Raw genomic sequence first — 16,932 nt, forward strand, 5'->3', positions numbered from 1 at the left:
TAAAGCTGGAGAGGCAGGTAGAGGCCAAATACAACAGACAATGGCAGGAAATTAGACCCCAGGGCACAACAGGGTCTGCAGCAAAAAAGGTTCAAACAGGGAAGGGGAAACCCTCTGGTTTTGCCAACCATTCTTGTGTAAGAGGCACAGTCTACAAAAAGGTAGAGAGCTTATATAACAAAGTATTTTTCCTGTGATTACACACTACTTATTTGTAAATAATTTGTCATTTGGAGGTGAGGTTTTTTTTATGTCAGGCTCTGAAAAAGAATCAAATTATGAAGGAATTCATTTATATTAAGATTCAAATCATCTAATTAAATTAACTTCAAAGTTACTTGAATAAGCATTCAAGTAACTGTTTCTGGCTCACTTGAGAATGCGGCATTTTATTCTACTTGAATTATTCATAACAACTACCATGATCACTGACATTTAGTGTGAGCTTATGAAATTCCATGCACAATTCTAAGGGCTTTACTAAACTCATTTAATCCTCACAAAACAGGTGATGAAACAGAACTCAGAGAGGTTAGGCAGCATGCCTGTGATCAAACAACTAGGCAGCAAAGAAAGGAGGAAAACCAGGAAGACTGACCATGGAGTCCACTTCCTTAACCACTGAACACTACCAATTTATGGAAGAATGTGCTCAGTTTACAACTGCTTTTTCCACATTTTCTTTTCCTACAAGTTTAAGCCTTAGATGAAAATTACTGGTAATAATTCAGATGTTTAGTTATTTTAATCATAACTTACCCCAGTTTATAAAAACTAAAAATCTGAGTTCAATTATACAAATGAACTTGAAGGCACTTGATTCCCACAGAAGTTCTTAAAAACTCATTCTTCAGTTGAGTGTTTAAAACATCCAAATGCACTCATCAAATTCAGAAAATAAAATCAGACTTCTAAAAAGAGGAATCATTTTTATGCTCTATTTCAAGAATAAACACTGAACAGTAAGCATGACAGAAGGAAAGCTGTAACTATAAAGCTGGTTTTCATGATACATATTTTACAGCTCTGCAATCAAGTCACTTTTTCTTTTCTTTTTTTTTGAAGTCACTTTTTCAAAGTTCCCTGACAACAAGGATCATGACTCTGCTTGATCTGCAAAGTCCACAAGTGCTCTGCTCAATAAATATTTAATGAATTGAATCTCAAGATTTGCAAAGCATTAATGCAATTCAAATAATTAAATAAGAAAAGTGATTAATTTCTTCTTAGGCTATTTTTGGACTGATTAAAATATTAAACTTTTAATACATTCATCATTTGTAAAACTTTTAGAAGAGCAATGTAACAAAAGCGAGAACAGCTTTACCCAATCTGAATTTGAAACAGGAGGTAAAAAGCAAGAATCAGAGACAGTATGTTCACATTCCCCACACCTCCATTCTTTGAGCCTGTTCACTATCAGTTCAACAGTGCCATCGGCAAGGCCAGCAGGAGGGGGAACAGCCAGAATTTAATTCTTACTTGAGCCAAACGGATCTTTTTCATTGCTTGGAAGCCCCGCGCATGTGCCTTCTCACACCGCTCCACCTTCTCCTGTGCTGCTTGTTTCTGTAGTCCTTCCAATCTTTTAGCTTCTTCTTCAGCAGCCAAATGAGGATCTGGCTAGCAGTCAAGCAACAACATTTTAGACAATTAAATAACATGTGAAACAAAGTGGTAACTAAACAAGACAATCTTAAAATCATGATTTTCTACTTATGTCAGATTAAATGATAGCAAGAATTGTATTTTTCAACGACAATTATTAACACCATGTTTGTATGAAAAAAAATCACTTTATAGTGTATAGTTTTACAAGTTGTTTGTTTTAAACCAGAGTACACTATACTCATCCAAACACGTTCCTCCATTATTTTTTGTTAAGAAATTCCATTAAAACAACAGTGTTGAAAACACCCACAAAGCTAGTAGTTAAGAAGCCACAAACATTGGGCAGGGGGTGGGAAGGGATAGACTGGGATTTCAAAATGTAGAACAGATAAACCAGATTATACTGTATAGCACAGGGAAATATATATAAGATCTTATGGCAGCTCACCAAGAAAAAAATGTGACAATGAATATATATATGTTCATGTATAACTGAAAAATTGTGCTCTACACTGGAATTTGACAACATTGTAAAATGATTATAAATCAATAAAAAAATGTTAAAAAAAAAGAAACCACAAACATTAAAGGTCATGTAAGCCACCTGGGGAAGCAGTGAAGCCAACATCTGCTGCTTGGCTATGGCTTCAGGAAGGCCAACTCACCAAAACATCTACTTTAATTTCTGGGTTCCTAGAACTTGAGCATAATCAATGATCATGTGGTTGTACAGTCAACCAGCATCTCATTAACATAATAATAGTAATATCAAATGGGGAGGGGCACACAACCTGAATTTACTATTACACCTGAACATTCACTTTCAAATATAAGCACTTCAAATGTAATTTTAAGTATAAATCTTATTTTACATGCTGGTATTCTATAAGTCAAGTGAAACAATAATGACCATGAAAGCTAGTAACTATATATCTAAAATTATTTATAACTCTCAAATAGTGAGATAAATAGAAATAGTTAATGTATTAAGAAAGAGCACTGGCCAAACAAGTATATGAAAAATATTATGTTCTTTTTGAGCTAATATTTATGCAAATCTAAGTAACAAAAGGTTAAACAAAATTATAATCTCTATAAAGTTATTTAGCATATTAACATGCATAACATTAAATAAAATAATCTTCAGGAGCAACTTTTCATTTCATTTCATATAGGCCATAAGGTTTTCAAGAAAAAAGTTGTTTGGGAATTTTTCACATCATTTGAGGGTGAACTAAAAGCAGAATGTCAATTTTGGTAAACCAGAATTTCAAAGGAAGGAAAACTTCAAAACATACAGTGTGTATAATAAACATGTTCAATCCAGATATAATGAGGTATATAAAGAAAATCAAGAAAATAAAGGGTCAGAGAAAAATTCGGTACCCCAAACAAGTTTTATTTTGACTGCCCAAACGTCAAAACAAAATTTTCCAAGAATGCTTTAGGAAGACAATCCCTTAAAAATTCGTGTCAATGCAACCAAAACTTTAAACAAAAATCTGGTTGAAATAATTGTTAGATTTCATTTTTAGCAGTTGAACTCAAAAGGTATAGGAAACTGCAAAAATGGTGAATACCAAGCAAAAATTCTTTTTAGAAAACATGTTTCTGAAAGTCTTTTCCATGAATTATAATCTGCAGTGCATAAAACAGTGAGTGATATTATTAAATATGTTACTTCTGCATCTTCTACATTAGACATATGGACTGAAATCTTTTTTAAGCATGACAAGCTTGGTAAGTAGAATTTAAGTGTTTTTGCTTGTCTACAGACAGCAAACAATATAGTGAATTTGATTAGAAAAGTATTTCTAGGATGAAAAACCCATTTTAACAAGTGCTATGTAACTGTCGTTGACAAAGGAACAAACAGGATGAAGGGCACGTGTACTTTCGAATTTTCAAGCATATGAAGTTTTGTGCTTATAAAACGTGAATATAGCACAAAACAAAAGTTAGAGAATAACTGGTCTAAGTAGGAATACAGTAGGTCGGGTCCATCATTCTTCAAAGACCAATTCTATGACACACAAAAGATTTTAGAACTACTTTATCAAGATACTCAAACAACGCATGATAGTAGCTCTTACATGTTAAAAAGGCTGACTGAACAAATGAAAGTAGCTTATTTGGAGAAAGCAGCTGAAGGAATAACCAAACTGTATGCCAGGAGCACGAGTATTTTTTACACAATACCTGCTCTAAAGGTCCTATCATTCTACTCCAGAAAAAATGCAAAATTATTATGCATGTGAAATAAGCTTAGATGCAGATGAAAATGCAGATTTGTTATCTGGAAAACCAAACACATTGCTCTACTGTCACATTTTAAACCCACAGTTTTAAGGACAGAGTTTTCCTAAGTGATGGTGTAAGGAAGTAGACAAAATATCAGAATATTTTAGTTTGTGGGATTGTTTTTATAAAGCTGCCTTATAATTACTGATCTAATCTTCATGTCCAGAAATTGACAAGAAGGTAGGCCTCTTAGTTACTATCAAAGAGGAAAGGTTAATAACTTACTTTGACACTTACTGTGACACCATCAGTGGCGTCCTATACTACAGCTGGAGCGAAAAATGTCTTTCTTCATCAATCTTAGTTAGTATTGAATATCTATTTAATACTGTAAAAATATAGTGTGGTGACCACAGAAGCAAGTTAGCAATAGGCTGAAGTTATTGTTCCTGTATTATAAAATACTGAAGTTGTAATAATATTTTATGATTTTAAACAAGTTTCAAGATTTATTCTTATTTCTCAGAAGCTCACTGTATGAGGATGATACTCATCTTAGGTCTTGATCAAATACTGATTTTTTAATACCTGCTAGTAAGCAATCAACCAAAATGTGTAGTTGTTGCATTCTAAACTCCACATGAATGCTATACGATGAAAGTTTATTTCACTGGAAGATAAACAGATCCAACATGAAAAAAATGAAAACCCACGGTTACAAAGAAATAGCAATCGTAACAAGGAGATATCATTTGTCACTCTTAAGACTGATGGTAATTTTAACCTATACCATTTCATACAAACAAGGGTCTGATAAGATGCCATTTTCATATGTTGCTGATGCTTTTAAAAGGCAATTTAATGACCTGTATCAAGTATTTGTTATCAAATGTTATACAGTTTAGAACCTATAGTTTCTCCTAGGAATCTATTCTAAACATACAATCAAAGCTGTAGAGAAATGTACAAGATGATTTTGTTTGCATTATTTATGAAAGTAAAAAAAAAAATAAGAGAACAATTAAATAAATTCTGTAATGAAATATTAAGTGACTATTAAAAATCATGTTTTGAGAAGTGTGTGTATGTTTATATATAATTAATCCATTAATGTATCAACCACATTACACTTTGGTGATGGCATCGTATGTGTTTTTCCTATAGTTCTGCTTACATGTACAGTTCTAAATTTTCACAGAGTATGTATTATTTTTATGATAAAGTTTTATGGTAAAAAAACTATTTTAAAATATAACCATTTAAGTAACCAACTCCTTTCATTCGTATTAAATCTGCATTCATATTAAACATGACATCATAATTCAAAGTATATTTAAAAGATTTTTTTTTCCACTATTGCCCTAAGATGGTTGGTAGAGTTATTCAAATTTGGTATTTGAGAACAATGTACGTAGAACCAAGGTAATACTCAATTCAGTGAACGGAGAAATAATAAAGTGAGGGTCATGAACAAACAGTAAGTCAATCACCTGCTCTGTGTCCACCTCTCTATTTACAAAAGTATAAAGATGATGGTATGTAGAACTACTGGTTTTCACCTTAGAAGTTTTCTTTACGTCAATGTTCTGAAAAATGGAACATAGAAAATACATTATTAGGTTAAGTATTAATTTTCACTGAAAGCAGGATCCAATGAAAAAAATATTTTTTGTATTTTAATAAGTTGTTATTTTTTTCATGAGATCATTCAATTTATCTCCATTAACCTGGAATTTAGACTTAAAGCTACATGATATTGCAACAAGAACACTAAACAGCTGATGCTGCATAGGTTACTCCATGACGTCAGGAGGCACATAATGGCAAGGTGCTCCTCTGTTACTGATTCTGAGCTTGATCGTGTGGTTATGGTGGTTCATGCCCACTGATAAGACAGAGTTCTCTCTTCTTGTGCCTGTCAGAAGTGGGCCAATTAATAAATGAAGAAGGATGACAGATACCCATTTGGTGCCAAAGTATCCTCTCCCCAATTACATGGTAATTGTAAAGAGAAAAATACCCCTTTATAATGGAGATCTCCTGTAGTCACTACTGTAACCAAATCACACAAACACAGAATACAAGAAACTAGTCTAGTCTCTTCAACAATTCTGAAATTTAAAAGTTCCCAAGGGTTGGAGGATATAATGTTTTATTTTGAGAGAGACCACGAAATAAAACAAGCAGAAGCAATGGGTGAACCCTGACTGGATTCTGGTTTTAAAAAAAACGTTTAAGAAAAGACAACTTAGGGACAACTGGAAAATTTTGATTATGGACTGTATACTAAATGGTACTTATGAACTCATCTACAAAACAAAAACAGACTCACAAACATAGTAAACAATCTTATGGTTACTGGGGAAAGGGAGTGGGAAGGGATAAATTTGGGAGACTGAGATTTACAAATGTTAGCTACTATATATAAAAATAGATTTTAAAATTTTTCTTAAGTATAGAACACAGAACTATGTTCAATATCTCATAATAACCTTTAATGAAAAAGAATATGAAAACAAATATATGTATGTACATGCAAGACTGGGACATTGTGCCATACACCAGAAACTGACACACTGTAACTGTACTTCAATTTAAAAAATAAAAAAATAAAATAAATACATACATACATACAATAGGGGGAGGGTATAGCTCAAGCAGTAGACTGCATGCTTAGCATGACAAGGTCCTGGGTTCAATCCCCAGTAGCTCCTCTAAAAATAAATCTAATTACCTCTCCCCACCAAAAAAAAAAAAAAAAAAGAAAAGGTATTAAGCAATTAGTATTAATTTTCTTAGTGTGATACTGTGGTTGCATAAGAGAATGCCCTTATTCTTACCAGAAGCATGCTAAAGTATACAGGGTGAAATGCCAACTCGACAACCTACATACAAAGGTACATAAGTATTTGAAATCTACACACAACGCAAATAGCTATTCCCTTGTACTCTTAACTTCTCTGTATTTTGAAAATTTTCATACCAAAATGTTGGGAAAAAAAGTATAACAATACATATACATATAATTCATATTTCCAAATCACTTATACAATGTTTTGCTTACTTTAAATTTTTGACCTTGGCTTTTTAGGAACATTAGGAATTATGGCAAAAGTCATTGTAAAAACATGGATAAAAAACTGACTGCCTTTTAACAAGGTTCAGAGGGAGTGGCTGAAATATGACCTTTCCACTTGGATCTTACTGGATCAAATGTCACATGGCAGATGGCTCAACATAAAAGCAGGCAGGCTGACAGAACCAGAGGCTTAAAAGATGAATATCTGGTACTTATGCTGATCATACATATGTAAAACACACTCGTCTATACAACAAAATTAGCTATCTGTATATCTGTTTAAGTATTTTTCACTTCTACTTAATTCTTTAGATAAAAATAACTGTAATTTTGATAATCATCCAAGTAGCCATTTCAATAACCACATCAAGCTAATGTGAACAAGAGAAACAATACCTTTTAAAATTTTCACTTTACTTAATAAGTTAGATTTAAAAAAAAAGCTCCAAATCACAAAATCACACATTCTACTCCCATAAAGAAACAGACTTCTCTCATCACTTTACATAGTCTTATGTAAATTTATTAACTTATGCAAACATAATTTCTTTATCTGTAAATGGTAACTATTTACAATAGCCAAATCCTGAATGTGGGAAAGTCTTTAGAGCAAATAATACAATTTTTTCCCCAATAAATAAAGGCTTTAAAAAAAAAGCCAAACTATTCATAATTTTTAAAAATAAAGAACACAATAGTTTTTCAAACAAAAAAATTTTGAGACAACTGGGGAAAACTGAACATAGACTAGGTATTAAAAGATACTGGGAACACACCAGTATTGTGCTTATAAAAAAGTTCTTATACATCAGAAACACATATTGAAGAATATATGGGTAAAATTATATCCAGGAATATTTTTAAATACTCCAGATACACTCATGTATTACTTGTACAATTAAAAAATAAGTTTAAACAAATAATATTTTGACTTACACTGAATTCTAACAGTAAAGGATTATTATAACCTAGTTCTGGTACTCAGTCAACTACTACAACCAACACTCAAAGTAATTCACCTCAAAAAGAGTTGGAGGAGGAGGTGGCAGACTTGTAATTTTGGCAGATCTCTCTTTTTCCACAAGCAGTGCTTCTTTTCGAGCTTTTATATGCCTTGAAAAATAAGAAATGTCATAAATTAATCTCAGATAAAATTAGCTCTTAGGGTTAAAAATATAACAGCCAAATCTCAAATCCTCCAGTCTGGACCCACAGGCTCAATATGCTGGTTAATAAAAAGTCTATACACAGTGGACATGTAAGAAAATGTTTACCAAGTGAAAGAAGTGTATCTAAACCCATAAAGCTCCACAGTGGGGACTGACCCAATGAATATCTAATGTTCCTTAGTTTAGAATAATTTAGAGTGAAAAAACTAGAAATGATAAAGATGGGCCACTGTATATAATGACCACTGCTGACTATGGACAGGCTCCTTCATTTTCACAACACGCGCAAATACTCATCGCTTACCTGCAAAGTCTGCAACCTCTTTTAATGGTCTTAATTGCATTGACTCTTTTTTATATCAGAGACAGACAGATTTGGTTGACATGCATTCTGAACTAGCAATACATTTCTCCAGAAACTTAGCAGTTGCTGTTAAAGTCAGACAGGAAGAGAAAGCTCATCTGTTATATGATCTAAGCAAACCACTGCCTCTCTGCGTTATTTTTAAACCAAGTTTAACAAACACAGTGGACATACTATATGACTTTCACAAAGTATATACAATGTTCCCTTTACTTTGAGCTATATCCGTTTCAGTGGAGAATACGGTAAAAATCACTATTACTTTACCAGGTTTTTTGCTTCATTAACATTTCTTTTTGATTTTTCTGTACTTTCAGGGCCTCTTTATGTCTCACTTCCGCTTTTTTTTTCCTTTCTGCTGCACGGTGTGCCAGAGCATTCAAATTAGGTTCCTAAAAACAAATATTACTGAAAATGTCATGTTAAACAAGATTAAAATGCCAAATATATGAGTGGTACCCGGTTAAGGCAAAAATCATGATGGTGTATTCAAATGACTGAGGATTAGGAAAACACTGCACTAAGGCACAAAATTAATCATGGCATAAATAAAATTTCAAAAATCTGATGTCAGAACTTAAGGGCTATTACTAAAAATACAAACTAAAACCAGGCACCAAGGAACATTTTGATTGCTACATTCTTTAAAGAGTTCTTTTCTTCACTAATAGTTGGTATCAAAGACATGCCTTCTTTGGAACCCAGCCTGTTTTATTTTTTGTGACTATCTCTGGGACCACATCTAGTATTAACAACCATAAATCACAATAAACAACAGGCAGCAGTCTTAAATACTGAGGTAAGTTCTACTTTGCCTTTCTAAAAGTCATCGAAGAATTTTTAAGGTCTGTGAGTGAACTCAAGCATATACACATTCAATGACACGTTTTGGAGACATGAGAAATGATAATGAATGATAATGATAATGAAACGGGAAATCTGAATTCACCCCACTGAATCTGTTTCATATGCTCGAAATGATTAACAATTTCTAATTCTGAAGGTTGTTTTTTTATTTACCTAGATACTTAAGGACTGGAAACAAATCATGATAAATTAAACATCACAGGAACATAAGATTTCACTTGACATGACTTTTACTGGGAAGTGACCCTAGCAGCATTCTTAAATTACATTAACTTTACAAAAACATTCAGACTGCCCAAAGCAAATTCTATACATGAAAATATTTGTATCAGCCAAGCACCTAACAACTCTAATCTACTTTTAACAATTATCACTACCCCAGACAGGTAATCAAATAAGTGCTCACATTTTCTTTGGCTTGTTGGTGTCCCTCTCCCACATTTCTTAAACTTGCCAAATATAGTTTTTCCAAGTTCTTTATTTTCTGAGTTTGTGATTCCTCCCATTCTGTCCTTAGCGCCTCTGCCAAACGAGTGAATTGCTGGTTTCTTCTCTGTTTTATATCTTCTCTTATCTGTAAAGCAATACCCCTTTCTTGTTCTCGAACCTAAAGAATGAATATTTAACAGATTACATGAAAAGAGGCTTACTTCAACTTTTTTTGAAAAGCTATTTGGAAACAGGAACTTAAATGAATTGTCTTTAGGTATTAGGTATATCTGTTCTCATGAATATTCATATTATATTAGATAAGGTCTATTTAAAGCAGAAAATCCAAGTGATGTAGGAAAAATTAAAATCTCAAGACTATTTCTAAAGTTCCCTAACTGATCTTCCCTCCTCAAAGCACTAATGAGGTTGCCATTATCATTCTAGCAACATGTAAGAGGCTAAAATGGTCAGCATGATTCAACAATATTTATAGCCCAGGTGAGTACAGATGGAGCTAGATGAGAACTCTGTACCTGATTCATCATCTCCAATTCTAGACAGAATGGCACCTAAAACATGCTTCACAAAAACTTAACTATATTACTCCAAAAACAAACAAAGAAAAACTTCTGGAAAAGAATAATCTGCAACTTCTGAACAAATTTATTTCAGCAGTTAAATCTTTCCCATAAATCTTCTTCAAAGTCATTCTAATCTTCTCGCTTTAAACCAGTTACATATAATTTTAAAAATAAATTATTTTCTAATAATTAGTGAGTCAAATAATTCTTATCCTCAAACTCTTCTTCAATCTGCTTACCATTTCAGCTAACTTTTCAAATGTTCCAAAACTAGTTAATATGCAAGAACCACGGCTCTTGCACAGCCAGAAAAGATTTATAAATGTAACATTTCACAAAGAACACGCTACTGTAAAAAAAAATACTAATAATTTGGGGAAGACAAAGAATTAGAAACTTTGTTCCAAATAAACCTTACTTGTAGCAATCTTAATTTTCTTCTTCTTTCATAATCTTCCTTTAAAATGGAGGCTTCCTCATTAGGACTCAATCTCAGCTTACCAGCATTCACCACCTTTCTTTTCATTTTTGTGTAGTACTTTAAATATGAAGGTTCTGAATTAAAAAAAGAAAAAGTGTATCTATTAAAATAGGGAGGAAAGGACCAGGTACATGCAAATAAAATAATCTGGGGACACTAAATCCAACTTATTTACAAATAGCAATTATTAATTCAGCACTAAAATTAGTGGTTCTCAGATGGATGGGAAGGGGTTTAGTGGCGAGTGAATCAGAATTACTTGAAAAAGTTTTTCCTTATCTCCAGCAGATTATTGTTTACCTACAGTATCTGGGATTTGACTTATTCCCAACTGGGATTTCCAGAGTTTACCTAGCTTAAACATAAAAAAACCACGAAGATTTTTAAAAAATGTGTTAGCACAGAATAAGTGTTTTCACAACTACAATTTAACTCTAGAACTTTGATAACTTGTTCATAACCAGCAGGACTGCCATAACTGCAAGGGCCTCTGGCCCCTACTTCAACTCCCAGTCTGTTATGTATAACATGATCACCAAGTGTCGTTTTATCTTATAGAATCACATCAACCCCTCTACAGTAAAACAGCTCTTCAATAATTACAATGGTGTGATATTTAAATGGATAATCATTTAAAAAAATATCTCTTAGAATTCTGATGTTTGGATGAGTAGAGTTTAGATTCCCAGATCTATTCTTCCATTGCTCCTGTTTACACTCAGGTGTTCGGTCTCCTCGCTAGATAACATGCCCCTACTTAGGGAAGTCTGGTGAGGAGAAATGGAAAAAATGTAAGAATTTATCATTTCTGTAATTTGAAAACCCTCCCCAGGTAATGCTGGTATCTCCTTGTTTCCATTCATTTCCAAAAATGAGATATTTCATGTCAGTACAGGACCATGATTTTATCAACACCAGTCAGTATTTCTTGGGTTTCCTCACGATGACCAGGCAGGCAAACAGGGGAACTGAATGCTTACATCTTTCCAAAGCTAGCTTAAGTGCTACTTTTCCGTGAAGCTGTCCTCCAGTGATTTCCACTCCACCTGCCTACCACTCGTTCCTGGCTTCCCCACCTATAACACACATTACCTCCACATTCGTATGAGGACTGATCTTAGGCTGCCATGGTATTACCTTCCTCTAGTTTTTCATCACTTACAGCCTGCCCTTTTTAGTTAGATTTCTAACAATTGAAGGACAGAGGCTCTAATTCTATTTTATTTTAATATTCAAAGTAATTTAATGAATAACTACCAGGAAGTATTTCACATACTACGGATGGATAGTTTTTACTCAGGTATTAACAGAGGATCAGCTAGAAGAATTTGGGGTTATGTAACAGGAACTAACTTTCTCAATGAATTCTCCACCAAAATGTAAACTCAGCAAGAGCAGGAATGGTCTTATTCATGGTTTCGGTTCTATGTCCACAGCCTAAAAACAGTGCTTTGCACATAAGCAGGTACTTCAGTATGTTGGTTGACTGACTGACTCACCCAGTGAGTTAATTCATGTAAAGTGCTACAGAGGTATACGTGGTCACTGTTACCAATCTGATGCCAAAAAGGAATAATTACTTGCGTTTGAAAATCTCTTCTAATGCACCCCACTCAGCTGATACTCATAAGACTTTGGAAATAGTAGGTTAAGTGCCAACTGTTTTCCATTTTATACACGAAGAAACAAAGGCCACTTAGATTAAAGGACTAGATCTAAGTGATAATATCTACTGGCAGAGCCAAGGGAAGAATCTGGTTTTCTTATTCCATATGATTCCCAACTTACTGATATGCTAAAATATGTGGAGTGAGGAAAATTTTGTTTAAGGTGGTATTTTTTTCCAACTGAGGATTGACAGATAAGAACTAATCAGAGAAAAAACTGAGCAAGATTAAATTTAGTCTTCACAATGCATGTTATTTTTTATTTGAAGGTCTCTGAAAATTCACTCATATTTAAACTATTAAAACTAATTCCTGATAAATCCCATAGACACAGTATCAAGGAAAAAAAAAAGCAAAAAAAGAGACATACTATAAAATTCCATTTACATGAAATTCAAAAACAAGCAAGGCCAATACACGATGAGAGAGGTTAAAACAGGAGTTGGTCACCTTTCTGGAGATTACCCAGGGGGCACAAAGGAGCCTGCAGGAGGGCTGGAAACGTTCTATATTTTAATCTGTATGATGGTTTTACGCATGTGTGACAGGTGTATACATACATAAAAATTTCTCAAGTGGTACAATTACATTTGTGTATTTAATTCTAAGTTATACCTCAGTAAAAAAGAAAAAAACAAATTTTTCAGTATTTCGGGTATCCATTGTCTTATTTGCTAGAGGATTATAGGAAAACATACACATTTGTTATTTTTATCTCCTAAGATGTGACAAAATAATTGCTTTCTCTTGTATATAATTTTCTTAATTTTTAAACTTATTTGGAAATAATTTGACTTAGAATTCCCAGTTTCTCTAAATGTCGACCACAGAACAGCAACCAAAACCAGGAAATCAACACTGGAACAATACTTCTAACTAATCTACAGACCTTATTCAAATTTCATCAATCATCCCTCTAACGTCCATTTTCTGGACCAGGACTGAAGCCAAAGACAACATATTTCCTTTGGGCCCTCTAAGAAGTAGATGCCAAGATGGGATTAAACCCACAGAGATTTTATTAGGAGAAACACTTGTGAGGCAAAATGGGGAGGGAACTGGTAAAAGCTGGGAGCGTTTCAGACTTCTATGCAAATCTGATACTGAGTGAAGGAGGGAGGGAGAGCTGGGTAGATGCCTCTTAGAAGCTTCAACAAAACTTCCGGGGAGTCCTTAAGCCAAAAATCCCTTGTGACTCAGGAACAGGCCTGCCTTCATATCCATGCCATGCTCACTCGTTAACTTGGTGCAGCCCACGGAAGGCGTCCATGTGGACAGACTTCAGAATACAGGGGCTGAAGGTCCCTGTGAACCACATTCTAACAGCAGCCAAGGTTGTTTTATCTCCTTCCACCTCTCTAATCTGAGACAGTTCCTGTCTTTCTTTTTTTCCCCAAGATCTTGACATTTTAAAAAGATATCAAATGGTTATTCTGTAGAATGATCCTCAGTTTGAATTTGTTTAATCTCTTCTTGTGGTTAGACTGAGGTTATGCATTTTTGGCAAGGACACCACAGAACACCCTTCTCCGTACATCACATCAGGAGGTAAATGATCTTGACATGTCTTACTACTGGTGATGTGACTCACTTGATTAAGGTGGTGTCTGCCAGGTTTCCCCACTGTAGTTACTACTTTTTCCTTTTAAAGTGCCTTGTGGAGAGACAGCCGAGGCTATATGAATATCATGTTCCTCATCATACTCTTGCCAACTACGTTTAGTATCCATTGAGAATCGTTTGGAATAATTACTGTGGCATTTGTCAAAAGGTATTTTTCTATTTCAATTATTCCTTCTACACTTATCAAGTGGAAACCTACTGTAAGAAAGTTTCCGCCATTCCCTCACTTTTTTATTCATATCAATATGGATTTTCAAATTCTAGATATTGTTACTGACCAATACAGGTGAAACAATTTATGTTGCAAAATTTTGCCCTGAGGATTAAATGGCAGCTGGCACATTGTAATCACAAATAGCAGACTTAGAAGATTTGGGTTCAAGATTCAACATTACCACTTAAGCAGGAAGACACAAGTCACTTTGGTCTTGTTTTCTCAAACTATATAAGGAGACTCATAATATCTACTCCAACAGGTTGTTCTGATGATTATGTGACTTAATGAATGTGAAACTGCGAAATATTTTCTAAATATTAAAGACTCAAAAGTTCCTTGTTTTAAAAGCTCAAGTTTGTGGCAGGACTTAATACTTGAGAAATGAGAAGTGAGAGGCACCGAGAAAGAGCAAGCCCTCGGTACGAAACTTTTCCAGGCAGTGTTCTTAAACGGCTACTAGGCTTGAGGCCACGTCCGCAGGTGACCTGGGGGGCAGGGTGGGCAGGACGCACCCAGAAGCGTTTGCAGTAGCGACCGCGAAGGCCCTCCCGGCCCCTCAACTCGGAAGCTCGGGGACCCCTCGAGACCCGACCCCGGGAGGCCGCGCAAAGCCACCCGCGCAAAAGGCCCGGAGCGGCCTCCCGCACGAAGCAATGAGGGGCCGAGTCGGGACGCGCGTGACCATGCCCCGCTGCTCCTCCCGGCCGCCCGCCAGACCCCGGCCGGGGCCCGCGGCCTGCTAAGGCAGGAGAGCCGCGGGCTGTGCTGTCTGCGCGGCACCCTCTTCCTCCCGAGCACTCCCTGCTCCCGGGCCTCGGGGAGTCATGCACGCACGGGGCCGCGGGGAAGCTGGCGCATCCGTCACTCACCCGAGAACCGTGAAGCTGGACTCACAAACCGCGGCTCAGTCTGAGAGAGCTGCGGCGGCCGCCGCACATCAGCCTCCCAACAGCCGTTCGTGCGCCTGCGGGTCGGCCATCGCTGAGCCCCCGTCACTTCCGTCATTCAAACCGCCCGCCAATGGCGCGGCCGAACCGCGGGAATCGGCCTTGTCCCGCCTCCCCCGGGGGCTGCCGGGACGGTCGCGCTGGAAAACCGGCTCCCGCGGCGCGCACGCGCACGGGCCGGCTGCTACGTAGGGCCCCATTATTTCACGTACCGCGGCTCGGAGGTTTTGCTTCGCGTTTCCCAAAATGCCGTTGTCAAAAGATACTTACCCAGATCCGTGAGGGCGACTTTAGTCTTAAGCCCCATCATGTAGGTGCCTTGGGATATGCATCCTTTTGTGTACTGACTACACAATTCACTTGGTACCATTGCTCACTCTGCAGTTATTTCCTGATAACTTTAAGCTGGTACAAGTGAACCGTTATCTTGATACTCTGCCTCCTGAGGTCCATACACCTAGAACGAGACAAGGATTTATCTGCTGTAAGTAATTTTAATCAGAAAAGGAATGAAAGCAGTTTCATATTTATTGATCATCTATTATGTGCCAAGCACGGTGTGCTAGGTGCAGGAGAGACAAGGCTAAATGGATTATGGGCCCTATCCTAGATTTTGTAGTCTAGGGGGTGAAACATACCAGGAAGCAAAGGATTAAAAAATGCGGAATGCTAGAGAGGGAAGTTGCTGATGTGATCAGATCTGGTTTCATTGTGGAGGAGAGGATGGAGTGAAGACTGAAGGCAGGGAAGCCAATTAGGATACTGCTGCAGGAAGTGAAAGGTGATCACAACAAGAATGGACAGAAGTGAGTAGATTTAAGAGGCAAATAGGAGACCAGACATCAGGAGTTGGTGGTTATCTGCTTTTGGATGGCAAAAAAGAGGGAAAATGGTGATGCCTGGTTTCCATATTTGGCAACTGAGTGGATGAGGATAACATTCTCCTATAACACCCAGGAAGAGGGGAAAGTGATGACTTAAGCATTGAATATTTTGAATTTGACCTTCTTGTGGGATATCTTGACAGGAATGAATTCCAGAAATACTTAGGAGGCAAAATTAGCAGTTTTCGACAAACAGTTGCATGTGGGGTTGAAGAAAAAGGGAGAGTAGAGCTAACCTCACAGGCTACTGACTTGAGGAGCACTGTTGATGGTGGTGCCAACAACCAAGAAGAAATCAGAAGTGGGAGTCAGTTTAAAGGCGATGAGCTCAGCTCTGGAAATGGTGAACTTGTGGGACATCCAGTGATGTGCAGTAAGCAGAGGAATACAATGGTAGACAGCCTGCAGATCTGGTCTAGTACATAGACTTGGGTTTCATTTCCATATGAGTTATAACCAAAGCTAGAGAAGTGGGTGAGATCACTTAGGGAGAATTTTCAGAGAAGAGCTATGAGCTAAGGACCAAACTCTGAGGAACACCTAAAGTTAAAGGAATTGGAGAAAGGAAAAGTCAAGTACACAGAGAAGAAATAGTGTGACCCACCTTTATTTTACAGACAAAGAAGCTAAGTTACAGAGAAATTCAGTGAAGTGGACAAGACCACATTTAAGGGAAGGGTGGAACCAGAACAAGAATTCATATTTCTCCCAAATACTAGGGTTCTTCCTGTCTACTTTCCTCTCTGTTTTCTGTCACATTTATCTTAAT

At 36.2% G+C, this 16,932-nt stretch overlaps 1 protein-coding gene across 13 annotated transcripts in view; it reads right to left on the reverse strand.

The window, feature by feature from the left end:
* The window catches only part of CEP295 (centrosomal protein 295), a 44,754-nt gene extending 29,427 nt beyond the window's left edge, over positions 1-15,327 (reverse strand). For 12 of the 13 annotated variants that reach the window (XR_004323082.1, XM_032488320.1, XM_032488326.1 and 9 more), the window contains exons 1-7: positions 15,202-15,327; positions 10,763-10,899; positions 9,738-9,938; positions 8,732-8,856; positions 7,951-8,044; positions 5,343-5,438; positions 1,483-1,623 (exon numbers count right to left, since the gene is read on the reverse strand). Coding sequence is in view for 12 of the 13 variants with exons in the window: in XM_032488320.1 (XP_032344211.1) it covers positions 1,483-1,623; positions 5,343-5,438; positions 7,951-8,044; positions 8,732-8,856; positions 9,738-9,938; positions 10,763-10,870 (765 nt within the window). In the remaining variant the exon portion in view is untranslated. Of the gene's footprint in view, positions 1-1,482; positions 1,624-5,342; positions 5,439-7,950; positions 8,045-8,731; positions 8,857-9,737; positions 9,939-10,762; positions 10,900-15,201 lie in introns of those variants that run through there. The other variant, XM_032488331.1, reaches the window with a different exon arrangement.
* Between the last annotated feature and the right edge of the window lie 1,605 nt (positions 15,328-16,932).

The sequence above is a fragment of the Camelus ferus genome, chromosome 10 (genome assembly GCF_009834535.1).
Source record: "Camelus ferus isolate YT-003-E chromosome 10, BCGSAC_Cfer_1.0, whole genome shotgun sequence".
Lineage (NCBI taxonomy): Eukaryota > Metazoa > Chordata > Mammalia > Artiodactyla > Camelidae > Camelus > Camelus ferus.